Source organism: Podarcis erhardii (assembly GCF_964252035.2).
Source record: "Podarcis erhardii genome assembly, chromosome: 8".
In the NCBI taxonomy this organism is placed as follows: Eukaryota; Metazoa; Chordata; class Lepidosauria; order Squamata; family Lacertidae; genus Podarcis; species Podarcis erhardii.
Genome location: NC_138499.1, coordinates 87885059 through 87912020, shown reverse-complemented (window position 1 = coordinate 87912020; position 26962 = coordinate 87885059). Strand labels below are relative to the sequence as shown.

The following is a 26962-nucleotide window of genomic DNA, read 5'->3' as shown; positions in this document are numbered from 1 at the left end:
AACCTTTTTCCAGGATTGCAGAAGGAGAGCTGTCTTTTGTTTCATTCTGGTTCATGTTTGGCAAGCTGTTACAGGGCAGATTCATTATTCCATCCCTGAAGAAGCAGAAAAAGGTTCTTTCGTGGGGCCCATCGCAAAAGACCTGAAGCTGGAATTAAAAGAGCTCTCACGCCGTGGAGTCCGCATTGTTTCTCGAGGTAGGACACAGTATTTTGCTTTGAATTATAAGAGTGGTCATTTGTACGTCACAGAGAGAATAGACAGAGAGGTGCTCTGTGGACAAGTGGACAAGTGTGTCTTGAATTTTGATACCATAGTGGGGGATTCAATGAAAGTATATGGTGCTGAAGTGGAAATCACAGATATTAATGACAACGCTCCCACCTTCCATTCACAGAAACTGGAGCTCAAAATGAGTGAAGTCACAGCACCCGGAACTCACTTTCCCCTCGATGAAGCTCAGGATCTAGATTTGGGCACCAATACCCTTCAAGGATACAAACTCAGCAACAGTAGCCATTTCTCCCTAAATGTGCAAGAGGCAGTTGATGGTAGACAATACACTGAACTGGTACTGGAAAGGCCTTTGGACCGTGAAGAGGAAGCTATTCATAATCTGGTCCTCACAGCATATGATGGGGGAGATCCAGTCAGGACAGGAACTGTACAGATTCAAGTGACAGTTTTAGATGCTAATGACAATGCACCAGTTTTTAGCCATCATAGCTATGAAGTAAGCGTTAGGGAAGATATTCCTGTTGGTACCACAGTGGTTATATTAAAAGCCATTGACCTGGATGAAGGTGTCAACAAGGAACTGAAATATTCATTCAGAAAGATCACAGAAAGGGCTTCACAAATATTTCATTTGAATTCACAAACTGGGGAAATTACGCTTGCAAGAGGCTTAGACTACGAGGAGTCTACACTTCATGAAATTGAGGTCCAGGTTCATGATGGTGGTGAACTCTTTGACAAATCTAAACTTTTGATATTTGTTACTGATGTAAATGACAATGCACCCAAACTGGAAATAACTTCACTTATCAGCTCCATCCCTGAGAACTCTCCACCAGCAACTGCAATAGCCCTTTTGAATGTGCAAGATGAGGATTCGGCAGAGAATGCAGAAGTCACATGCTCTATCCCCAGCAACCTCCCCTTTCTACTGACAAAAGCCTATGGCAACTACTACAGTTTGGTGACAGCAAGAGGCCTGGACAGAGAGCAGGTAGCAGCCTACAACATCACTGTCACAGTCACGGATCATGGAGCCCCTCCAATTTCCACATCAATTGTTATTCCACTTGAGATTTTAGACACAAATGACAACCCTCCACACTTCCTGCAATCCATTTATACTTCGTATTTAATGGAGAACAACCCAAGAGGGGCCTCCATATTTTCCCTGAAGGCCGATGATCCAGACTGTGGAGAGAACTCCAGAGTCACTTATTCCATCATTGAGCACAACATCAGTGACTCCCCAGTATCTTCCTTCCTCTCCATTAACTCTGAGACTGGGATTGTCTATGGCCTGATCTCTTTTGATTATGAAGAGATGAGGGAGATTAAGTTCCTGGTCAAGGCCCAGGACGGAGGTTCTCCACCACTCAACTCCAGCGTCTCAGTCACTCTCTTCATCCTGGACCAGAATGACAATGCTCCCCAAATCCTTTACCCTTCCCCTCCCACTGATGGCTCCACAGGGATAGAGCTGGCCCCTCGCTCCTCTGAGCCAGGCTACCTGGTCACTAAGGTGGTGGCCGTGGATGCGGACTCTGGCCAGAATGCCTGGCTCTCCTACCAGCTGATCAAGGCCACCGAGCCAGGTCTCTTCACTCTGGGGCTCCACACGGGAGAGATCAGGACAGCCCGCTTCTTTCTGGAGAAAGATGCCCTCAAGCAAAGCCTGGTGGTTTTAGTCAAGGACAATGGGCAGCCACCTCTCTCTGCTTCGGCCACTCTGACTGTGGTGCTGGCTGACACCATCCCTGCAATCCTCTCAGACCTGAGCAGCATCTCAGCTCCTGTAGAGCCTCCGTCTGACCTCACCTTCTACCTGGTCCTTGCAGTGGCTTTTGTCTCCTGCTTGTTCTTTACTTTCCTCCTCGTGTTACTGGCCATCAAGTTGCACAGATGGAGAAATTCTCAGCTGCTTGAGTCGGGGAGTGTGAATTTCAGTGGCGCTCCTATCTCACAGTTTGTGGGGATTGACGGAGTCCGAGCATTTCTGCACTCCTACTGCCAGGAGGTTTCTCTCACCACAGACTCAAGGAAAAGTCAGTTTAATATTTCTAAGGCAAATTATTCCAATACTCTGAGCAATAAAGATACACGTGAAATAAAGGATCCCTTCCTCACTGCTGAAGATATTAATAGCAGTAATGGAGATTCAGCCAATATACAGGTGAGCTATCGCTTTCAGATCTGGGGTCTGAGGTTTTAAATATAATGCCTGCTATTAATTGTTATGTGCTTTTATGAAGAGGGGGTTGGAAGAACATTCTTCCACTCATATTATTTTATCTTTACCAGAATCGTATAGTTTTTGGTATTTGAAAATACCTACGCCACACATACAACAAGCACACCACTTTTCCCCATAAAAACTAGACTTCTCTTTGTCAAAAGAAATATTTGTCAGAGTCCCCCAGGAAAGAAAGAATCAGAGTGAATGTTTGCTTACTCTCTTTGACAAGAAAAACTATTTCATAGTTGTTATATAAGTAGATTTGGGATCAAAACAGTATTATGCATTTATTTGCCTTGTTTGAAGTGTAATGTATGCCTAGTTCTTAGATGACACACACTTCTAAGGGAGGACGATACCCAGGTTTTATCACTCACCATTCTTGTGGATGGGGAAATTCATTTCTAACCCCACATATGGTGACAGACCCATAATATGATCAAAACTCATCAGCTGTATTTTCCCAATGGAAGCCTGAGACAGTTCAGGAGTTTGAGATGAATGGGAAGCTTTAGAACATGCTAAATTAAAACATTACAGTCATTATACAACAACTGCATTAATCAAATCTTATTAAGAAGTATGCAAACCTTTGGAGTTAATTATGTGCTTTCACACCTTGAGTATAAAATCTAGGGCTAGTTCATGTGAACAACTACATCACTTGTTAACTGTGTGAACACAGTTTGATCACTTGGCAGCTGAACTGATATGTTGGATTTGTTTCAGAACATTCAACCATTTTATTTGTGGTGTGACATCTGTGTTCACACTAGATGCTGCAGTCATCAAATGATAAATATGAACATGTGGACCAGGACCTACTGTCATCTGTTTGTAAACCAATTTCATTGCAGTCTTTGATTCTCCATAATATTAAATATTTAGTTATAGGAATTTGGCTTTATGTGACAGAGTATATTATCTTTAACCAGCAGTCTATGCATAGTGATTTCAGCTTATGTTTTTACCAGTTTAGGAGAAAGCAAAGAATGAGAAATATCTAGAAAAAGTATCTCAAGTATGATCAGAATATGTTTCACATAAGTAGACATATTAATAATAAGTGTATTGTGGCAATGCTTAAGTATGGCAGCTTTGAGAGGTTCTATATTTGAAGCCTGAGGTGCAATGGACAGAATGTTGAACCATGGAATCTTGAGTTCAAATAATTACTCATCCAAAAAGAAGCTCACTGGGCAGCGTTGGTCACATCTCTCTCAGCCTGGCCTTTCTCCAGGGTTGTTGAGAAGATAAAATGGAATGATCCCACACTCACATACCTCTAAGCTGCCCTAAACCTCTTGGAGGAAAAGTGGGATAAACAGGTGAGGCACTGTGGGTAAAACCTCAGCGCCTAGGACTTGCCAATCACATGGTCGGCGGTTCGAATCCCCGCGGCGGGGTGCGCTCCCGTCGTTCGGTCCCAGCGCCTGCCAACCTAGCAGTTTGAAAGCACCTCTGGGGGCAAGTAGATAAATAGGGACCGCTTACCAGCGGGAAGGTAAACGGTGTTCCGTGTGCTGCGCTGGCTCGCCAGATGCAGCTTGTCACGCTGGCCACGTGACCTGGAAGTGTCTGCGGACAGCGCTGGCTCCCAGCCTATAGAGTGAGATGAGCGCACAACCCTAGAGTCTGGCAAGACTGGCCCGAACGGGCAGGGGTACCTTTACCTTAATAATAATCTCTACTCCCCCACATTTGGAATTCTATAGCTGAGTAGTGGAATTCTATAGTTTGTTGTACTCAGAAGGTCCCAGATTCAATTTTTACCCTCTCCAGTTAAAGGATCTCCAGGAACATAGCTGGGAAGGATCTCTCCATGAGACCGAGAAGAGTCACTTGATGGAAAATGTGGTCTTCTCTGGTGTCTCATCTTAGAACTGTACAGCAGCATAGTTTTAGGATGTCTGGATTGCTCATGATCCTCCATAATGCTAAGGTGGCAAAGCCAGGGGAACATGCAGCCTGTATGTATGATATGCAGACAATGTCATTGACACAAGTATTTGGTAAGGTCACAAAGTAAGAGAAGTACATACATGGGTGGTTGGGTTTGTTGGCTGCTTGTCCCACTAGCATTAGAACCCGCCTTGCCCTCAGTGCCCATCTGAGACAGTCCCGTGCAGAAGGATACTATGCCAATGCCAAAAGCAGCAACCCCACATCTTCTCTTTTTCTCTAATCTGTAACATCTATAATGAATCTTGTTGCAATTTTCCTCACTTCATTGGTTGCCACATGCATGGGTGGTGAAGCTTTGAAAGCAATGGCATCATGTTACACCTTTTGTTTTACTTTGAGTTCTTTTGGTGAGAGGGGGAGACACAGAACTGCTACTTTGGATGCCAGCCACACATCCTTTGAAAGAACATCTAGTTCCAGCCTTAACGCTATTCATTTTCCCCAAAAAGGTTACATAGAGAGATCTCTGGTCAGGCAGAAGTGTCCAATAAGGTATGAGTTTCTGATTGAGAAAATGTAAATACTTATGCAAATGGAATTGTAAAAATACTGCATCTCTGGAAATTTCTGATATGACAATTTCAGGAGCTAGAATTTGTGCCATTTTTGATGGCAATAATGAAGGTATTGCCTGACCATGGAGTTTGAAAGTTCTCTTCATAGTCACAGTAGCAGTTCCAAAACATTAAAAGTCACTGGCCAGCATGAAAGAATCTAAAAACTGAGCCTAAAAAGCAGTGAAGTATTCATTCCAACAGAACCAAAGGAGGGCATTCTCAAATATCTGACTCTTTCAGTTGTCCTTTTTACTGGAACACAAAGATATGATCATACTGGTAGTATTTCTGCTTTTTATTTTCATAACAAAACAACATTTGCAATTCTCTCTCTGAGCCTCAGAGTGTCACTGTTGGCCAGTGTGGTGCCAGAAAAAAGGATGGATCTCTAGTTATGCTTCTCCTACAGAGTGAGTGTTTCATCAGTTCTGTACAGACTGGGCAAAGAGAAAAACACAAAGGCATTGCAGTCTGGCTGAAAAAAAGGAAAAGGCTCCCAGTCCTCACAATCTAAGAAGGAAGGCAGTTTATATTTACTTACAGAGATTTCCTCTGTGCTGTTGAGAAACTGATCTGGTCACTACAAGCTGCAGAAAAGGAGGCAGAAAATTTCTCAGTAATCTGGATGGACAAAAGGCAGGAAGAGGATGGCAGAACACTCAGAAGGCAAGTACTGCTTCTCTTATTTTTGCCTTTCTCCTGCTGGGCTGCCTCAGAGCAGATACGCTATTCTATCCCTGAGGAGATGGCAAAGGGTTCGATTGTGGGGAATCTCGCCAAAGATTTGGGACTGAATGCCAGAGATCTAGGAAGGCGCAATCTGCATGCTGCCTCTGTGAACAAAATGCAGTATTTCAGTATAAGTGCAGACAATGGAAACCTTTATGTGAATGACAGAATTGATAGGGAGGAAATATGTGGCACAACTCCACTCTGCCTTATTAATTTTGAAGTGGTGATGGAAAATCCTTTAAATGTTTTCCATATAACAATAGTTATACAGGATATTAATGATAATGCACCACAGTTCCTCAGTGATATAACCAACTTGGAGATCGTAGAATCAACTGTTCTAGGAACCAGATTTCTCCTTGGGAAAGCAGAAGATCCTGATATTGGGTTGAACTCTCTCCAGAATTACCAGCTGAGCTCCAACCACTACTTCACCTTGGAAGTAAGGGAGAGAAAAGATGGAAATAAATATGCAGAATTAGTGCTAAGTAAAGTTATGGATCGAGAAAGTGAACAGACAATTCACTTGATCCTTACAGCCTTGGATGGGGGTGAACCAAGAAAAACTGGGACTGTCCAGATACGGATTAATGTCACGGATGCCAATGACAACCCACCTGTTTTCACTCAGGAGGTGTACAAAGTCAATTTACCTGAAAATGTTCCTGTTGGGTCACTTGTGCTCCAGGTTGTAGCCTCAGATAAAGACGAAAGCTCTTATGCTCAGATCAGGTATCAGTTCAGCAACATAGCAGCAAACACCCACAAGAAATTCAGTTTGGATCCAATTAATGGCATAGTCACTCTTATGGGACTTCTCAACTTTGAGGAAACTAAAGAATATACTATGACAGTAGAAGCCAAAGATGGTGGTGGATTGGTGGCACAATCCAACATTGAAATAACTGTGCTTGATGAGAATGATAATGCCCCAGAGGTTACTTTAGCCTCCATGTTCAGCCCTGTTCCTGAAGATTCTCTGCCGGGAACTGTAATTGCTCTGATCAATGTGAATGACAAAGATAGTGGTGATAATGGAAAGGTTACTTGCTACTTACAAGATGATTTACCCTTCAAAATTCTTCCCTCATCTAACAATTACTTCAAGCTCCAGACAGACAGTCTCCTGGACAGAGAAAGAGCTCCTGCGTATAATATTACAATCACAGCCACTGATAGAGGAACCCCACCTCTTTCCACACACAAAACAATCTCACTACAGATCTCAGATATCAATGATAATTCCCCTACATTTCAGAGATCAACCTACAGCATCTATGTGCCAGAAAACAATCCTTCAGGTGCCTCCATTTTCACCATCAAAGCCTCTGATTCCGATGTGGACCAGAACTCACGGATCACATACTCCATCCTCAACAGCAACATCGAGGAGCTTCCCATCTCCTCCTATATCTCCATTAATTCTGAAACCGGCACCATCTATGCCCAGAGATCCTTTGACTATGAGCAATTCAGAGAGTTTAGGGTGCAGGTAAAGGCCCAAGATGGGGGTTCTCCCCCTCTCAGCAGCAATGTGAGCGTCAGGGTGTTTGTTCTTGACAGGAATGATAACAGCCCTCGTATCCTGTCCCCCTCACAAGAAGCCAAGGGCTCAGCCTTGTTTGAGATGGTGCCTCGTTCGGCCGAGGCAGATTATCTTGTCACCAAGGTGGTGGCCGTGGATGCAGATTCTGGACACAACGCCTGGCTCTCCTACCACCTCACTCAGGCCACTGAGCCGGCACTCTTCACGGTTGGCTCTCATACTGGAGAGATTAGGACCGCCAGGGCCTTTGTAGAGAGAGACGCTGTGAAACAGAGACTGGTCATTATGGTGAAGGATAACGGGCAGCCGTCTCTCTCGGCCACCATGACTCTGAACCTGGTGTTTGCTGAGAACTTTCAGGAGGCCCTTCCGGAAATGAAGAGCCAACCCAGCAGCTCGGAGTATCAGTCTGACCTGCAGTTCTACTTGGTGCTGGCCTTAGCTGTGATCTCCTTCTTGTTCCTCTTGACCGTGATTCTGGCCGTTACAATGAAGCTCCGTCAATCAGGGCATCCCAGGTTCCTACAGTGCTTTGGTCCTGTTCCCCATTCCAAGAATGGTGCCATCTTCCCACCCAACTTTGAAGATGGGACTTTGCCCTATTCCTACCAGCTGTGTCTGTCTTCTGAGACCAGGAAGAATGAGTTTGCCTTCCTGACACCCAATGTTCAGATGGCAGACAATATTCTTAGCGGTGAGAAACCTGCTGTGCCTTTTACAGGCAACATAGGAAACAATTTTGATTCTGCAGTAGATAATGGAGAACAGGTAAGGTTTGTTTTCTGAAATTAAATGCCATTATCCATCATTCTTTGCCATTAATGACATTGTCACAGTGCTTTTTATCCAGCTAAAGTGACTGCCTTTTTGTTTTTCATCATATAAATGAATAGTTTGGCTCTTACATCATTTGGCTTTCATGAATCAGGATGCGTCCTTTTCACTCCATGGGGAAGCTACACATCCATACGGAAGCTTCGAGCCATGCCCTTGAAACCATCTGGTAGAACTTATCTTGTTGTCATTTGAATAGCTAGTATTTTGAGGAGTTGACCTTCAACTACTTTCATTAACTTAAATAAAGTGAGGGAAAGAACTTTGTTTTTCACATTACTTGGCTTTGGGGGGGCAGCAATTTTGGCTGTAGAATCAAAGGAGGGCACCTTGCTATATAGCAGAAAATACTATCACTGTTATTAGTATTACTAGCAAAAAAAATTAAGCAATAGATTTTAAAGACATACACTTTTGAGAGGTTTCTGTAAATTATGCTTTATTTCCTTCTCCATAAAATCAAATTAATAGGCATGTGTGTTCCTGCATGAGTGATGTAAAAAAAAAGTCAAGTCAAGACTGATTGACTGACTGACTGACTGGCCTTCTAGAGTAGATTGTGGATATTTCCAGCCCCCATATTCCTTTAAGTGAAACCACATTGCATTAAAGCTCTTTCTAAACAACTGTCTGAAAGGTGGACAGACGGACAGATAATGTGGGATATTTTGTTAAAGACATGAATTGTGCATTTATTTATTTATTAAATTTATTTAAAACAAAAAGAAAACAATTACATACAGACAGAGAGTTATCTTCGAATACTCCACAGAGCTTTGCTAAAGTGTATATTCTAAAATCATTTTAATTTTAACAAAAACAAAATGGTATGTAATAACCTCCATCTCTTTGACTGTTGTCCACAACTACAAATATATATTGTATCAGCAGCAGTGCTGGTCTGCAGGGATTATACAAAGGCAAGGAGGAAAAATAAAATAAAATATGTGCTTCATGCACACCAAACTGTGCTGTAGGCCAAGGCACCGTTCTGCCACATGCCTCATTGTTTGTATAATCTATAAAATCATCCAAGACTGCATAAAAGTTATCATATTTCCCCTGGCCTCTTGCTATCTTCAATTTCCATGTCAGTTTTTTCAATAATGCTACCTGCCAGATTGCACTGCCTGCATCATGTATTTCTGCCTCATGATTTAGACAATAATAATGATAGTTACATGATATTTATATGTTTCAAAGGGCATTGCATATAATGGGTCAGATTCAGAATTAGTTATCCTTAGACCAAGTTAGTCAAGCAAGACTAATTTAAGTCAATTTTATTTAAGTCGGGCTACTTTAAGTATGATGAAGTCTGGATTTGACACCTTATCTTATAATTCTTATATAAGTGAGTTCCTGTCAGAGGCAAAATTCATACTATGGAATTCCTGGTTCACAGTTTTGTTCTTTACATGAGACCAGCTCAATATACATGAAGCATGTTGAATTCTTGAACTGCTCTACCAACATGTTAGCTATGCTGCTTACATGACATGAATGCATGAATAGATGGACATGAATGCATGAATAGATGGACAATTGTATTTCTGATCATAGTATTGTGGGATATCTCAGCAGGTACTTGAGTTACTTAAGCCTGCAATGAACCACCCCCTCCAACTCACTTCTGGGCTCATGGCCAGTAGGGCAGATGTGAGGGTGGAGGAGTGTTCTTGCCAGGGTTGGTGCTAGCTGTTGGAAGGAATTAGGGGACAGGACCATGACTGGCAATTGCAGTGTGCTTAGCTACCATGTAAACAAAGAAAAATAAGTTTAAAAATGGAAGGGAAAGCTCAGAACATTTGAGGTCCAGCATATAACACCCAGGGCTTATTTATGCAAGTTTTGTTCCTTGATTACCGTATTTTTTGCTCTATAAGACTCACTTTTTCCCTCCTAAAAAGTAAGGGGAAATGTGTGTGCGTCTTATGGAGCGAATGCAGGCTGTGCAGCTATCCCAGAAGCCAGAACATCAAGAGGGATTACTGCTTTAACTGCGCAGCGATCCCTCTTGCTGTTCTGGCTTCTGAGATTCAGAATATTTTTTTCCTTGTTTTCCTCCTCCAAAAACTAGGTGCATCTAGTGGTCTGGTGCGTCTTATAGCGCGAAAAATACGGTAAATGAAGTTGCATTGACAGCTGGAGACGATATGTAGCTTCCTAAAATACTGAAAGGACCATAGTGATTTCTGAGGAGCTTTCTGGTTGTCCTGTCCCAACCCCACTCCCCGCTGGCAAAATAGGGGTCTCCATATTGTTTCAGTGAAATTATGTAAAGATAAACACAATTTTCAGACACGTCCTTAGGCTTTCCACACGCAGTCTAAGATGCCTGGAAATACCTAATACAATATTTTTCTAATTTGTTTAAAAGTCTTTTATTATAAACAACAATATCATTCTCATACTGCTGTCTGCTATTCTGATTTTTTCTACAGAAATAGTGGAAATAGTGCTATATATTCATTACTGCTTTTTCTTTGCTGTAAATATTCATTTGAAGCTGATTTCTTTTAACCTATTGTAATGGTGAACAGATAACACTTTCCAACAGGCATATTCAAATAACCTGTATGAGAATATGGTCTGAGCCATTACTTAAAAATGACTATGTAATGTCATGAATTAGGGAAGAAAAATCACTGGGAAAAGATTGCAGTTCTCGGTTTCAGACTCACAGTGTCACTGTTGGACAAGGCGGCAATCCAAGGGCAGCTGAAGTTCCACTGATGCTTTCTGCAGAGAGATCTCTTTGTCCTGAACTGCACATCGGGAATACCAGCAGACGCAGGGGGAAAAACGTTTCAGCTGGAAAACAGAAAACACTGCAGCATATACAAATTAAGCCAAAGGATCCAGTTCTTTTTTTACTGGGGAAAATCTCCTGTTTTCGTGGAAATCTGAAATCCTGTGCTCATCAAAGAGAAGAGGAAAATGAAGGTGAGAGGAATCCTCCATGGAAAGAGCTTTCAAACACCAGGAAGGCATATAACACTTCTGATATTTTCATCTTTGTTCTGTGGAGCAGTTTTGGAAGAGGTTAACTATTCCATCCCTGAGGAGATGGCAAAGGGGTCTTTGGTGGGAAATCTTGCCAAGGATCTGGGACTAAATGCCAGAGAACTGAAGAGCAGAAACCTGCATATCATTTCTGAAGGTAAAAAGCCATATTTCACTATCAATGCTGAAAATGGAAACCTGTATGTGAATGAGAGGATAGATCGTGAGGGGATGTGTAGAGAGAGCACACACTGCATTATTGATTTTGAAGCGATGGTTGAAAAGCCATTGAATGTTTTCCATGTAAGTGTAGCAATTCAAGACATTAATGATAATGCCCCACAATTCCTAGAATCCAGTATTAGACTAGATATAATTGAATCCACATTGCCGGGTGCCAGATTTCATATTGGGAAAGCTGAAGATCCCGATATTGGGATTAATTCTCTCCAGAATTATCAGTTAAGCCTAAATCAGTTCTTTATATTAGAAATTAAGCATAGTCTGGATGGCCATAAATCTGCAGAATTGGTGCTGCAGAAACCTTTGGATCGGGAAAGTGAGCACTCGCTTCAGTTGATCCTTACGGCCCTGGATGGGGGTGAACCCAGAAAAACTGGTACTGCCCAGATATGGATTAACATCACAGATGCCAATGATAACCCACCAGTCTTCACTCAAGAGGTTTATACAGTTAGCCTGAGGGAAAATTCCCCTCTGGGGTCCTCCATACTCCAAGTAAAAGCCTCTGATAGGGATGAAGGTTCAAATAGTCAGATCAGTTACACATTCAGTAAAGTCCCAGAAAAAGTCTATGAGAAATTTAGACTAGATCCACAAAGTGGAACAATTACAATTAAGGAAGCTCTTGACTTTGAGGAAACAGAGAAGTACACTATGACCGTTGAAGCAAGAGATGGAGGTGGATTAGTGGCTCACTGTAATGTTGATATAAAGATTATAGATGAGAATGACAATGCCCCAGAGATCATTCTGGCCTCCTTATCTAGTCCAGTTCCTGAAGACTCTGCTTCTGGAACACTAATTGCTCTCATCAACGTAAAGGATAAAGATTCTGGAGAAAATGGAAAAATTACATGCCATCTACAAGGTAATGTACCATTTCAAATAGTGTCAACTTCAAAGAACTACTATAAAATCCTCACACACAGTCCATTGGACAGAGAAAAAGCCTCAGAATACAACATCACAATCACGGCCACCGACAAAGGTAGCCCCCCTCTCTCCTCCAACAAAACCATTTCCCTGCAGATTTCAGACATCAATGACAACCCCCCTGCCTTTGAAAAATCAACCTACAGTGTCTTTGTTCCTGAAAACAATCCCTCAGGTGCCTCCATTTTTGCCCTCAAAGCCTCGGACCCAGATCTGGACCGCAACTCACGTATCACTTACTCCATCCTCAACAGCAACATGGAGGATCTGCCTCTCTCCTCTTACGTCTCCATCAACTCTGAGACAGGAACTATCTATGCACAGCGCTCCTTTGACTATGAGCAATTCAGGGAGTTTCAGATCCAAGTGAAGGCCCAAGATGGCGGCTCTCCCTCTCTCAGCAACAATGCCACCGTGTGGGTGTACATTTTGGATCAGAATGATAACAGCCCCCGCGTTCTCTATCCTGTCCCAGGTGTTGAGGGCTCTGCCTTGTTTGAGATGGTTCCTCACTTGGCAGAGCCAGGCTACCTAGTGACCAAAGTGGTGGCTGTGGACGCAGACTCTGGGCACAATGCCTGGCTCTCCTACCAAGTACTGCAGGCCACGGAGCCGACCCTCTTCACCATTGGTACCCACACAGGAGAGATCAGGACGTCACGAGCCCTTCTGGAGAAAGATGCTGTGAAACAGAAGCTGGTCATCTTGGTGAAGGACAATGGGAAGCCTCCTCTCTCAGCTACTGTGGTCCTCAACCTCGTGGTTGCTGAGACCTTCCAAGAGGCACTTCCAGAAATGACTAGGCAATCCAGTGACACAGAGCATCATTCTGACCTCCAATTTTACTTGGTGCTGGCTTTGGCATTGATCTCATTTTTATTCCTCCTGACGGTGATACTGGTCATTGTCATGAAACTTCGACAATCAGGAAATCCCAAATTATTCCAATGCTTTGAACCTAATGCTTTTTCTAAGGCGCAGGTCATATTTCCACCAAACTATGAAGAAGGAACTTTACCTTATTCCTACCAACTCTGTCTATCGTCAGAGATGAGGAAAGAGCAGATCTCTTTCCCGAAACCCCATATCCAGGTGGCAGAAAACTTGCTATGCAATGATAGCTCTCAGGTGGTTCTTGTGGATGGCAACTGTGGGGATACCAATGCCAAAGAGGAGGTTGGTGAGCAGGTAAGCTTTGCTTTCAGAAACAGCATTGCTCCTTATAAGAATAAAACTAATATTTTTATTTCATTTTACTATATAAAGGGGTCAGGAAAATAAAATTACAGTGTTAACAGCAGTTGTTCTGATTGTGAAGAACTTTCCCTACACATAGAAATGCTAGACGAAGCATAAATTCTGAGGCATGCAATAATGGCAGAGTGAGTCTTCATCTCAGGAATTAAAAGAAATGTAAGCATGCATAGAGCTTGAGTGTTCAATCTTCCTGTGGGTTATTAGCATGTCACCATAAATATATATTTATTTATACATCCCTCATCAATTAAATATAAGGATTTGTACTTTTTCACTCACACAAAGCACAGTTTATTTGCCCTGTTATGATCAGCTTAACTGAAGAATGCATAAAACGTGAATGCTTCCTATTTATTTGTAGTATTATTTTGGGCTGTGTGTGGCTTCTCTGGAGGATTCATAAAACGAAGTTGTGTGAAATACAGCAAGCACAGAAAAAGGCATCCCAAATGATCAATGGGTACAACAACTTCTGTAGGGATATTTAGTTTAGATAAAATGCAAGAAGGGAAGTGAAACAGCTGTATAGAATTATGAACGAGGTAGAGAAAATGAATAGAGAGATTCCCCTCCCCCATATTACTGGAGCCTGTGGCCATTGGGTGAAGCTGAACATTGGGAGATTCAGAACAGATTTAAGGAAGACCTTCTTCATACAATGCATTGTTAAACTATCGAATTCCTTGTTGACAACTAAATGCAACAAAGTAATTGCCAGAGAAGTCTGGGACATCAGATCAGTGAAAATGGATATGGCAGCAAACAATTAGTGTGAATCTTAAGAAACACTTGTATACGTTTATTTTTTGATGGTACATGACACTACTGTGGCTTCGTCACATTTTAGTTGTTGTTGTTTAGTTGTTTAGTCGTGCCCGACTCGTCATGACCCCATGGACCAGAGCACGCCAGGCACTCCAGTCTTCCACTGCCTCCCACAGTTTGGTCAAATTTATAGTACAGCAAATAATTACGTTGGAAGTACAATTCAACCAATGCTAGGATGCAACAGATTTGGGAGGCATGTCCCTAAATTAAGAATTTGTGGGTGGATATAATAAGAGAAAATGAAATAATGACAGGATGCACTTTGCCAATGGATCCTCTCATTGATTTCTCTAGTTACTTTAAGGATTTAGTACAACAGAAGACAGATAATTACTCCAACAGTAACTGTCTGTGGCCAGAGCAACTATTTGTTATAACTGAGGGCAGGGGCTAAGAACACCAGCTTTAGGGGAATGGATTACTACAGCATGGAATATTTTATCAATGGTTCAACTAATTAATACAGTAAGAGTCAGAGAGGGGAAGCAGTCTGATAACTTTCTGTGTTTATTTTCATATTTTATTGGTGCAATGAAGTTCAAGATAACGCAGACCCACATACTTTATTCGGATCTTTATGAAGGCTATATGCTTTATTTGAGTTCATAATAGAAATTTAATGGTAATTGTATACCCAACCATTTTCTTTTTATATAACCCATTTCTAAATAATTTACTTATTTAAACAAACAAACAAACAATGGAAATCACTACCACAAGAAGAAATGATGGTCACCTACTTGGGTGATTTTAAAGGGGTATTAGAAAAAAATTCATTGTCATGTTGGCTATATTATGTCTAGTACCAGACACCTCTGACTGTGGACCAAGGGCAGAGCTTTTGAGGGGCATCTGGTTGGCCTGGCCACAGTGGGAGAAAGGATGCTGGACTCAATAGAGCTCTGGCCTGATCCAGCAGGGCTCTTCTTATGCTTTTATGCTTTTGTGTTTTTATGAAATAGAATTGTGTGCAATGTTTCTGTGTGATAGACTAGCAGATGAAAAACTAGAAGCATGTTGAAAATTAGGCAGCACTCTGGTTGTGATCACTTGGAAATGTAAATTCTGTTCAGTGGGGGTCCAGTTTCAAGGGGATATATGGCAGGCAAAAATATTTGAATAGCATACACATCTCCAGATTGGGTTTATGGTCCTGTAGGCTGTTATATGGAGCATTAAGAGGAGCTATTCCCTTTAATGCATACAAACTGAAAGTAAATTACTTATTTTCTAATAAAACCTCTATCATATACTCTTTCAATTAGACACTATTTATTTCTTCTAACACCTCTTGTCTCTCCACTGTTCTCAGTTCCCAAACTTCATGATGCTATTATCATAATATGAAATCATGTGTAAAGTGCCAACAAACATTTTATCCTGTTGGATCATGCCTAGCTTCCGTCAAGGTGTTCTGTTGTGCCAAAAGCTGTTTAGTTATGCTGGCCACATGACCTGGAAAGCTGTCTGTGGACCAATGCCGACTCCCTCGGCCTGAAAGAGAGATGAGCGCTGCCACCCCATAGTCACCTTTGACTGAACATAACTATCCAGGGGTCCTTTACCCTTTTTTACTGCTGGTAGAGCAACTACAGCCATTGGTCCTGCACTTGTGCTGGGTTCCTGCTTTGATCACAGGGGAGCAACTGCTAAGCAAGGACATTTGTGTGGCACCAGCAGGTAGGAGGCAGGGGGCAGAGTCTGATGTAGAACCAATACCAGCGAACACACTTTTATCACCTAGTGCTGTCTAGACAGAAGCTACATGTGTTGCATCTTATCTTACCCTCAACAGACAGAGAGAGAACTCTTGGAATAGTAAGTTACTCTTGGAATTCCTACCCAACCCTGAGAAGAACTTGTGCTGTGTTCTATAAATGTTGATGAACAGGCATCCAACAACTTAGGAGAGATAAAAAAAGAGAATAATTTCAAGAGGGTGTTTATATTCTATTTAAGCAACAACAACAAAAATACAGTAGACGTACAGCTCCTGTGCTACTATAGCATAATTATTATCGTAAAACATTAATTTTAAGATAAAGTTTTACTCTGTAACTGGATTTTTATATATTAATAATAATGTTTCCATATTTCCAATAAAAAATGAAGATGTGCATAACCTTCATGTAATTGCAGTATTAGATACGACCCCAATTATCACAGTACTGAAAAGCCACGAACATAAATGAGGGTAGCTGTACACTAAGAAAGAACACCAAGGAAAAGCTTTCTCAAATGCTCCACTAAGTGAGCAGAAAGGAAGGTATCAGTATGTGCTGGAGAAATATCTGCTTTTATTCACTTCTATTTTCATAGAACAAAATGCAGTTCCTTGAGTGGTCCTCTAAGTGTCAGTGTTGGCCAGTATGAGAGCCAGAGAGAGGATAGAGATCCAGTGATGCTTCCTAGACTGCAGTAACTCCCATCACTGTTGTTCAGATCAGATCAACTGAAGAGTACAGTGACAGGGAACTCTTGCAGAGAAGGAAAAATCTCTTTTGCTTTGCACAAATATAAGAATAAGGCAGTTTATTCTTCCTCAGTGATACCTCATGTTTCCTTCTTCATTGTGAGAGCTTAAGCATAGGAAACTGAGAAAAGGAAGCAGCCTGTTTTTGAGAGAACCAGCCAGATGGAGAGAAGGCACCCAGGGAATGGCAGGGCACTCACAAGGCAAGTACTGCTTCTCTCTCTATTGTCTTTTACCTGTTGGGCTGCATCAGAGCAGATTCATTATTCAACCCCTGAGGAGATGGCAAAGGGTTCCATTGTGGGGAACCTCGCCAAGGACCTGGGACTGAGCACCAAAGAGCTAAAACATCGCAATCTGCACACTGTGTCTGTGGCTAAAATGCAGCATTTCAGTATCAATGCAGAGAATGGAAACCTCTATGTAAATGACAGGATTGATAGGGAGGGGATATGTGGCAGAAATCCAAATTGCTTTGTTAATTTTGAAGTTGTAGTAGAAAACCCTTTGAATATTTTTCATGTACTAGTGGAAATCCAGGATGTTAATGATAATGCACCCCAATTCCTCAATGGCAACATCAACTTGGAGACAGGAGAACAAACCTTGCCTGGGGCCCGCTTTCTCCTTGGGAAAGCGGAAGATCCTGACATTGGGATGAACTCTCTCCAGGATTACCAGCTGAGCTCCAATCAGTATTTCTCTTTGGAAGTTAGAGAAAGGAAAGATGGAAATAAATATGCAGAACTGGTGCTACAGAACCCTCTTGATCGAGAACGTGAACAGACCCTTCACTTGGTTCTTACAGCTATGGATGGGGGTGAGCCTAGGAAGACTGGGACAGCACAGATACAGATTAATGTCACAGATGCCAATGACAACCCACCTGTTTTCACTCAAGAGGTATACAAGCTCAGCTTATCTGAAAATGTTCCTGTTGGGTCACTTGTGCTCCAGGTTGCAGCCTCTGATGAGGATGAAGGTACAAATGCCCAAATCAGGTATCATTTTAGCAACATACCGGCCACTGCTGAACAGAAATTCAGGCTGGATCCCATCAGTGGTAGAATCACTCTTCTGGAGCAACTGGATTTTGAGGACGATGATGAATATACTATGACAGTTGCTGCAAAAGATGGAGGTGGATTGGTGACACATTCTAATATTGAGATACGGGTTCGTGATGAGAATGATAATGCCCCGGATGTGACATTAGCCTCCATGTTCAGTCCTGTTCCTGAAGATTCTCTGCCAGGAACAATCATTGCACTGATCAATGTGAATGATAGAGATAGTGGAGATAATGGAAAGGTTACTTGCTACTTAAACGATGATTTACCCTTCAAAGTTCTTCCCTCATCTAACAATTACTTCAAACTCCAGACCGACAGTCCTTTGGACAGAGAAATAGCTCCTGCTTATAATATTACAATCACAGCCACTGACAGAGGAAATCCACCTCTTTCCACACACAATACAATCTCTCTACAGATCTCAGACATCAATGATAATGCCCCTACATTTCAGAGATCAACCTACAACATCTATGTGCCAGAAAACAATCCTTCAGGTGCCTCCATTCTCACCATCAAAGCCTCTGATCCCGATATGGATCAGAACTCACGGATCACATACTCCATCCTCAACAGCAACATCGAGGAGCTTCCCATCTCCTCCTATATCTCCATTAATTCAGAGACCGGCACCATTTATGCCCAGAGATCCTTTGACTATGAACAATTCAGAGAGTTCCAGCTGCAAGTGAAGGCCCAAGATGGGGGTTCTCCCCCTCTCAGCAGCAATGTGAGCGTCAGGGTGTTTGTTCTTGACAGGAATGATAACAGCCCTCGTATCCTGTCCCCCTCACAAGAAGCCAAGGGCTCAGCCTTGTTTGAGATGGTGCCTCGTTCGGCCGAGGCAGATTACCTTGTCACCAAGGTGGTGGCCGTGGATGCAGATTCTGGACACAACGCCTGGCTCTCCTACCACCTCACTCAGGCCACTGAGCCGGCACTCTTCACGGTTGGTTCTCATACTGGAGAGATCAGGACAGCCAGGGCCTTTGTGGAGAGAGACGCTGTGAAACAGAGACTGGTCATTATGGTGAAGGATAACGGGCAGCCGTCTCTCTCGGCCACCATGACTCTGAACCTGGTGTTTGCTGAGAACTTTCAGGAGGCCCTTCCAGAAATGAAGAGCCAACCCAGCAACTCAGAGTATCAGTCTGACCTGCAGTTCTACTTGGTGCTGGCCTTAGCTGTGATCTCCTTCTTGTTCCTCTTGACTGTGATTCTGGCCGTTACAGTGAAGCTCCGTCAATCAGGGCATCCCAGGTTCCTACAGTGCTTTGGTCCTGTTCCCCATTCCAAGAATGGTGCCATCTTCCCACCCAACTTTGAAGATGGGACTTTGCCCTATTCCTACCAGCTGTGTCTGTCTTCTGAGACCAGGAAGAATGAGTTTGCCTTCCTGACACCCAGTGTTCAGATGGCAGACAATGTTCTTAGCGGTGAGAAACCTGCTGTGCCTTTTACAGGCAATGTAGGAAACAATTTTGATTCTGCAGTAGATAATGGAGAACAGGTAAGGTTTGTTTTCTGAAATTAAATGCCATTATCCATCATTTTTTGCCATCAGTGACATTGTCACAGTGCTTTTTATCCAGCTAATGTGACTGCCTTTTTGTTTTTCATCATATAAATGAATAGTTTGGCTCTTACATCATTTGGCTTTCATGAATCAGGATGCATCCTTTTCGCTCCATGGGGAAGCTACACATTGCAGCTTTGAGCCATACCCTTGAAACCATCTGGTAGAACTTATCTTGTTGTCATTTGAACAACTAGTATTTTGAGGAGTTGACCTTCAACTACTTTCATTAAATTAAATAAAGTGAGGAAAAGAACTTTGTTTTTCACGTTACTTGGCTTTGCAGGGGCTATTGTGCAGCAATTTTGGCTGTAGAATCAAAGGAGGGCACCTTGCTATATAGCAGAAAATACTATCACTGTTATTAGTATTACTAGCAATTTTTTTAAGCAATAGATTTTAAAGACATAGTTTTGAGAGGTGTCTGTAAATTATGCTTTACTTTCTTCTCCATAAAATCAAATTAATTATAAATTTGTTCATTTATACTGTATGAGTTTTCAGTTTAATGAACTGCAGCTACCATGAACTTCAGTAGATTGTATGAATCTAGGTTATGAGTGTGAATTATGCTGTTTATATAATTTCACTTACAAATTATACAATGAATTTCTGCCTACAATTCACATTAAACATCACTGTATAAAGTATTTATACATAGTTCAGATCTAGAGATTCCCTGTTTCACTTAGTGAAGAGGAAAGTTCAAGAAACATCAGATTGAATTGCCTTATCAAACTAATGACATCTACATTAGTTTAGTCCACACATTTTTCTAATTTTAATACTGGAATTCAGTATTAAAATTCAGAGTGTGGAGATTTAAAGCCTAGCTACATACAGATACCAGTATTCCATTTAAATAGTCCACAATGCACATGTTCTATGTAGATTAGAAACCTAAGGAACCTAAAGTGGGCGCAACATGGCATAAAAGGATGCTTAGCCTCATAGGTCCTTACTACCTTGGGTGCATCTGGAAAGGAGAACTAATTACCTCATACCTAAGATTTACCAGCTCCTGGTGTTTAAATGTCCTCCTCTACACAAAATTGAGTGAAGAGCAAATACCAGTTTCAGTACTGATCCCAATCTTAGGTCCAGAGTGGGGTCACCAATTAAATGTGACTAGCAAGGAAGGCCCTCAACTTGGTAGAAATCAGATCAGACTTGTAAATAAATGAGATGGTGGTCCATGGTCAAGTCCATTCACCATATCTCTGCATACTGGAATTTTTGGGTGGGAAAACATAAATCAGTCGTGTTTTGTTTTCTGTAAGGTGGGGTTCAATAAAGGCATGTGTGTTTCTGCATGAGTGATGTAAAAAAAGTCAAGTCAAGACTGATTGACTGACTGACTGACTGACTGCCTGGCCTTCTAGAGTACCTGCCAGATTGCACTGCCTGCGTCATGTATTTCTGCCTCATGATTTAGACAATAATAATGATACTTACAGTGTGTATTATATTTATATGTTTCAAAGGGCATTGCATATAATGGGTCAGATTCAGAATTAGTTATCCTTGGACCAAGTTAGTCAAGCAAGACTAATTTAAGTCAATTTTATTTAAGTCAGGCTACTCTAAGTATGAAGCGGGATGCGGGTGGCGCTGTGAGTTAAACCACAGAGCCTAGGGCTTGCCAATCAGAAGGTCGTCGGTTCGAATCCCTGCGACGGGGTGAGCTCCCGTTGCTCAGTCCCAGCTCTTGCCCACCTAGCAGTTTGAAAGAACGTCAAAGTGCAAGTAGATAAATAGATAGCGCTCCGGCAGGAAGGTAAACGGCGTTTCCGTGCACTGCTCTGGCTCACCAGAAGCAGCTTAGTCATGCTGGCCACATGACCCAGAAGCTGTATGCCGGCTCCCTTGGCCAATAAAGCGAGATGAGCGCCGCAACCCAGGAGTCGGCCACGACTGGACCTAATGGTTAGGGGTCCATTTACCTTTACCTTACTCTAAGTATGATGAAGTCTGGATTTGACACATTATCTTATAATTCTTATATAAGAGAGTTCCTGTCAGAGGCAAAATTCATACCATGGAATTCCTGGTTCACAGTTTTGTTTTTTACATGAGACCAGCTCAATATACATGAAGCATGTTGAATTCTTGAACTGCTCTACTAACATGTTAGCTATGTTGCTTACATGACATGAATGCATGAATAGATGGATAACTGTATTTCTGATCATAGCATTGTGGGATATCTTAGCAGGTTCTTGAGTTACGTAAGCCTGCAATGAACCACATCCCTGCTGGGCTCATGGCCAGTAGATGTGATGATGGAGGAATGTTCTTGCCAGGGTTGTTGCTAGCTGCTGTAAGGAATTAGGGCACAGGATCATGACTGACAATTGCAGTGTGCTCAGCTACCATGTAAACAAAGAAAAAGAAGTTTAAAAATGAAGGGGAAGGCTCAGAACTTTTGAGGTCCAACATAAAACACCCAGGGCTTATGTATGCAGTTTTGTTCCTTGATTAAAATGAAGTTGCATTGACAGCTGGAGACCACATGTAACTTCCTAAAATACTGAAAGGACTGTAGAGAGTTCTAGTAGCTTTCTGGTTGTCCTGTCCCACCCCCACCCCCCACCGGCAAAATAGGGGTCTCCATATTGCTTGCATATGTAGAGGGGATGACCCATATCTGTGATATTGTGAAGTAGCTGGGGTGTTGTGTAAGGTCAAAAGCACACACCACAAAGTAAATGAAATCAGCAAAGTGTCTATCGTAACTGAACAAATGGGCAGGTGGGGAAAATGGCAAATGTAAATACTGACACAGTACAACTGTTGAAGGAGAAAGCTACACAAACAGACCAGAAATCGTGTGGACATAAGGTGACAAAATAGGACTTGAGATGTGGCACTATTTTCAGTGAAATTATGTAAAGATAAACACAATTTTCAGACACGGCCTTAGGCTTTCCACACACAGTCTAAGATGCCTGTAAATACCTAATACAATATTTTTAAAATTTGTTTAAAATCTTTTATTATATAAAAAAAATTCATTCTCATACTGCAGTCTGCTATTCTGATTTAGTTTTCTAAAGAAGCAATGTATAAATACATTACTTTGCTTGGATTAAGATTAGGGGGTGGAAATAGTGCTATAAATTCATTACCGCTTTTTCTTTGCTGTAAATATTTATTTGAAGCTGATTTCTTTTAAACCATTGCAATGGTGAACAGATAATACTTTCTAACAGGCATATTCAGAAAACCTGTATGAGAATATGGTCTGAGTCAATACTTAAAAATACTACTATGTCATGTCATGAATTAGGGAAGAAAAATCACTGGGAAAAGATTGCAGTTCTCGGTTTCAGACTCACAGTGTCACTGTTGGACAAGGCGGCAATCCAAGGGCAGCTGAAGTTTCACTGATGCTTTCTGCAGAGAGATCTCTTTGTCCCAAACTGCACATCGGGAATACCAGCAGACGCTGGGGGAAAAACGTTTCAGCTGGAAAAAAGAAAACACTGCAGCATATACAAATTAAGCCAAAGGATCCAGTTCTTTTTTTTACTGGGGGGAAATCTCCTGTCTTGGTGGAAATCTGAAATCCTGTGCTCATCAAAGAGAAGAGGAAAATGAATATGAGAGGAATCCTTCAAGGAAAGAGCTTTCAAACATCAGGGAGGTATATAACACTTCTGATATTTTCATCTTTGTTCTGTGGAGCAGTTTTGGAAGAGGTTCACTATTCCATCCCTGAGGAGATGGCAAAGGGGTCTTTGGTGGGAAATCTTGCCAAGGATCTAGGACTCAATGCCAGAGACCTGAAGAACAGAAACCTGCATATCCTTTCTGAAGGTAAAAAGCCATATTTCACTATCAATGCTGAAAATGGAAACTTGTATGTGAATGAGAGGATAGATCGTGAGGGAATGTGTAGAGAGAGCAAACACTGCATTATTGATTTTGAAGCTGTGGTTGAAAATCCATTGAATGTTTTCCATGTTAGTCTAGCAATCCAAGACATTAATGATAATGCGCCACAATTCTTAGAAGCCAATATTAGACTTGAAATAATTGAATCCACATTGCCAGGTGCCAGATTTCTCCTTGGGAAAGCTGAAGATCCTGATATTGGGATTAATTCTCTCCAGAATTATCAGTTAAGCCTAAATCAGTTCTTTATATTAGAAATTAAGCATAATCTGGATGGCCATAAATCTGCAGAATTGGTGCTGCAGAAACCTTTGGATCGGGAAAGCGAACACTCCTTTCAGTTGATCCTTACGGCCTTGGATGGGGGTGAACCCAGAAAAACTGGGACTGCCCAGATATGGATTAACGTCACAGATGCCAATGATAACCCACCAGTCTTCACTCAAGAGGTTTATACAGTTAGCCTGAGGGAAAATTCCCCTGTGGGGTCCTTCATACTCCAGGTAAAAGCCTCTGATAGGGATGAAGGTTCAAATAGTCAGATCAGTTACACATTCAGTAAAGGCCCAGAAAAAGTCTATGAGAAATTTAGACTAGATCCACAAAGTGGAACCATTACAATTAAGAAAGCTCTTGACTTTGAGGAAACAGAAAAGTACACAGTGGCAGTTGAAGCAAGAGATGGAGGTGGATTAGTGGCTCACTGTAATGTTGATATAAAGATTCTAGATGAGAATGACAATGCTCCAGAGATCATCGTGGCCTCCTTATCCACCCCAGTATCAGAAGACTCTGTTTCTGGAACAATAATTGCTCTCATCAATGTAAAGGATAGGGATTCTGGAGAAAATGGAAAAATTACATGCCATCTACTAAGTAATGTACCATTTAAAATATCATCAATATCTAAGAACAACTACAAAATCCACACAGACAGTCCATTGGACAGAGAAAAAGCCTCAGGATACAACATCACAATCACGGCCACCGACAAAGGTAGCCCCCCTCTCTCCTCCAATAAAACCATCTCCCTGCAGATTTCAGACATCAATGACAACTCCCCTGCCTTTGAAAAATCAACCTACAGCGTCTTTGTGCCTGAAAACAATCCCTCAGGTGCCTCCATTTTCTCCATCAAAGCCTCAGACCCAGATCTGGACCGCAACTCACGTATCACTTACTCCATCCTCAACAGCAACATGGAGGAGCTGCCTCTCTCCTCTTACGTCTCCATCAACTCTGAGACAGGAACTATCTATGCACAGCGCTCCTTTGACTATGAGCAATTCAGGGAGTTTCAGATCCAAGTGAAGGCCCAAGATGGCGGCTCTCCCTCTCTCAGCAACAACGCCACCGTGTGGGTGTACATTTTGGATCAGAATGATAACAGCCCCCGCGTTCTGTATCCTCTCCCGGGCGCTGAGGGCTCTGCCTTGTTTGAGATGGTTCCTCACTCAGCAGAGCCAGGCTACCTAGTGACCAAAGTGGTGGCTGTGGACGCAGACTCTGGGCACAATGCCTGGCTCTCCTACCAAGTGCTGCAGGCCACAGAGCCGGCCCTTTTCACTATTGGGACCCATACGGGAGAGATCAGGACGTCACGAGCCCTTCTGGAGAAAGATGCTGTGAAACAGAAGCTGGTCATCTTGGTGAAGGACAATGGGAAGGCTCCTCTCTCTACTACTGTGGTCCTCAACCTCGTGGTTGCTGAGAACTTCCAAGAGGCACTTCCAGAAATGACTAGGCAATCCAGTGACACAGAGCATCATTCTGACCTCCAGTTTTACTTGGTGCTGGCTTTGGCATTGATCTCATTTTTGTTCCTCCTGACGGTGATACTGGTCATTGTCATGAAACTTCGACAATCAGGAAATCCCAAATTATTCCAGTGCTTCGAACCTAATGCTTTTTCTAAGGCGCAGGTCATATTTCCACCAAACTATGAAGAAGGAACTTTACCTTATTCCTACCAACTCTGCCTATCGTCAGAGATGAGGAAAGAGCAGATCTCTTTCCCGAAACCCCATATCCAGGTGGCAGAAAACTTGCTATGCAATGATAGCTCTCAGGTGGTTCTTGTGGATGGCAACGGTGGGGATACCAATGCCAAAGAGGAAGTTGGTGAGCAGGTAAGCTTTGCTTTCAGAAACTGAGGTGCTGGCACCACGACCTTGCTCCTTGTATGAGCAAAACTAGTATTTTTAGTTGTCTTCCTCTTAACTGCCTGATTTATGAGAGAACTAAAAAAAAAAAAAAAATCAAATTATATTACTGGAACCAGCTGTTCAGACTGTAGAAAACTTTTTTTACAAGTAGTCTTCAAATTGCAATGACAGAGGCAAATTCAATGTTGAGTCTGAAAATGGCGTTCAGGTGAGTCTTCATGAATTATGGAATTTATATCCTCTTCTACTTTCTAGTAATTTTTTTCCTGTAGATTATTAAAATATCACTATCATTATATACAGTAGTTATTTTTTAGTTCCTCCTAGAGGTTAAATATGTGGATTTTTACTTCGTTCACTCACATAGTTTATTCATCCTGTTGTGATTCGAGTTAACTGAAAAATGTATAAAACATGAATGCTTCCTATTTGTTCATAGTAGATCTTTTGGAGTGTTTTGAACTTCTCTGGAAGATTCATGTAGAAAGAACTTGTATGAAATGCAGAATGCTCAGAAAAGTGCAACTAAGATGGTCAAGTGGGTGGAACAACTTCTTTATTCGGAAAAAATGCAACGCTTAACAATATTTAGTTTAGATCAAAGACAAGGGAGAAGCGATATGGTCCTTCCAGTGCCACATTTCAACCACATCTACAGGACAGCAAGTAATTTAAGTGGGAGGTGCAAGGCAACCAATGCTAGGATGCAACATTTTTGTGGGGCATGTCCTGAAATGAAAGGTTCCGAGTGGATATAATAAGGGAATTTGAAATAATAACAGGACACATTTTATCAATGGTTATTCTGATTGTTTTATTCAGTTGTATTAAGGGTTTAATACTAGCAGAGTATTAGTCCAAGACTTATTAACTATAGCAAGAACAACTATTTGGTATAAGTTGAGTGGAGTGTGTGGTTAAGAACACCAGCTTTACAGGAGTGGATTATTAGGGTATGGGATATTTTATCTATCGTTAAACTAATGAATATGGTAAGAGTCAGAGTGGGGAGACTGATAACGTTGTGGAAAAATAGACCATTTTCATACTTAATTTGTGCAATAAGGTTCAAGATAATACAGACGCACACACACTGTTAGAAACTTTATAAATCGGTATGTTTTCTTAGAGTGTATAATATAAAACTATTGAAACTTGTATCCAGACATTATTTTTATTTATACAGAACAATCACACATACTTTACACATTTTAATAAATAAATAACTTATGGGAATTGCTCCCACAAAAAGCTGTGATGGCCACTAACTTGGATGCCTTATAGACAACTTCATGGTGGTCGCAAGTCGTGCTGACTATATCCCGTCAGGTACTAGAAGCAGGATGCCTCCAGATGCCACAGTGGGAGACAAGCTGCTTAATAAGAAAGGCCTTAGGTCTGATC

At 41.8% G+C, this 26962-nt stretch overlaps 3 protein-coding genes and 2 pseudogenes across 5 annotated transcripts in view; all 5 read left to right on the top strand.

Annotated features, from left to right (window-relative positions):
• LOC309349256 (uncharacterized protein) overlaps nucleotides 1-26962 on the top strand; it is a 224951-nt gene that overhangs the window by 96106 nt on the left and 101883 nt on the right. The window lies entirely within an intron of this gene.
• On the top strand, nucleotides 204-2411 carry LOC309347858 (protocadherin gamma-A4-like). The gene is given in 2 exon segments (XM_081872742.1): nucleotides 204-2165; nucleotides 2168-2411. Coding segments are annotated over 2 exon segments (1887 nt in total). The 5' UTR covers nucleotides 204-328; the 3' UTR covers nucleotides 2218-2411.
• LOC309347834 (protocadherin gamma-B5-like) lies at nucleotides 4707-8121 on the top strand. The gene has a single exon (XM_081872691.1). The coding sequence runs from the start codon at nucleotides 5621-5623 to the stop codon at nucleotides 8057-8059; it is 2439 nt and encodes an 812-aa protein (XP_081728817.1). The 5' UTR covers nucleotides 4707-5620; the 3' UTR covers nucleotides 8060-8121.
• Nucleotides 10652-26739, top strand: LOC309347830 (protocadherin gamma-B5 pseudogene; annotated as a pseudogene). Its single transcript, XR_014161541.1, has 2 exons — nucleotides 10652-10971; nucleotides 23016-26739. The product of XR_014161541.1 is annotated as a protocadherin gamma-B5 pseudogene (transcript).
• On the top strand, nucleotides 10893-13585 carry LOC309347820 (protocadherin gamma-B1 pseudogene; annotated as a pseudogene). The gene has a single exon. The product of its transcript is annotated as a protocadherin gamma-B1 pseudogene (transcript).

Excerpts from the sequence above, each read along its gene's own strand:
- LOC309347834 (XM_081872691.1), top strand. The coding sequence starts at position 5,621 with ATGGACAAAAGGCAGGAAGAGGATGGCAGAACACTCAGAAGGCAAGTA.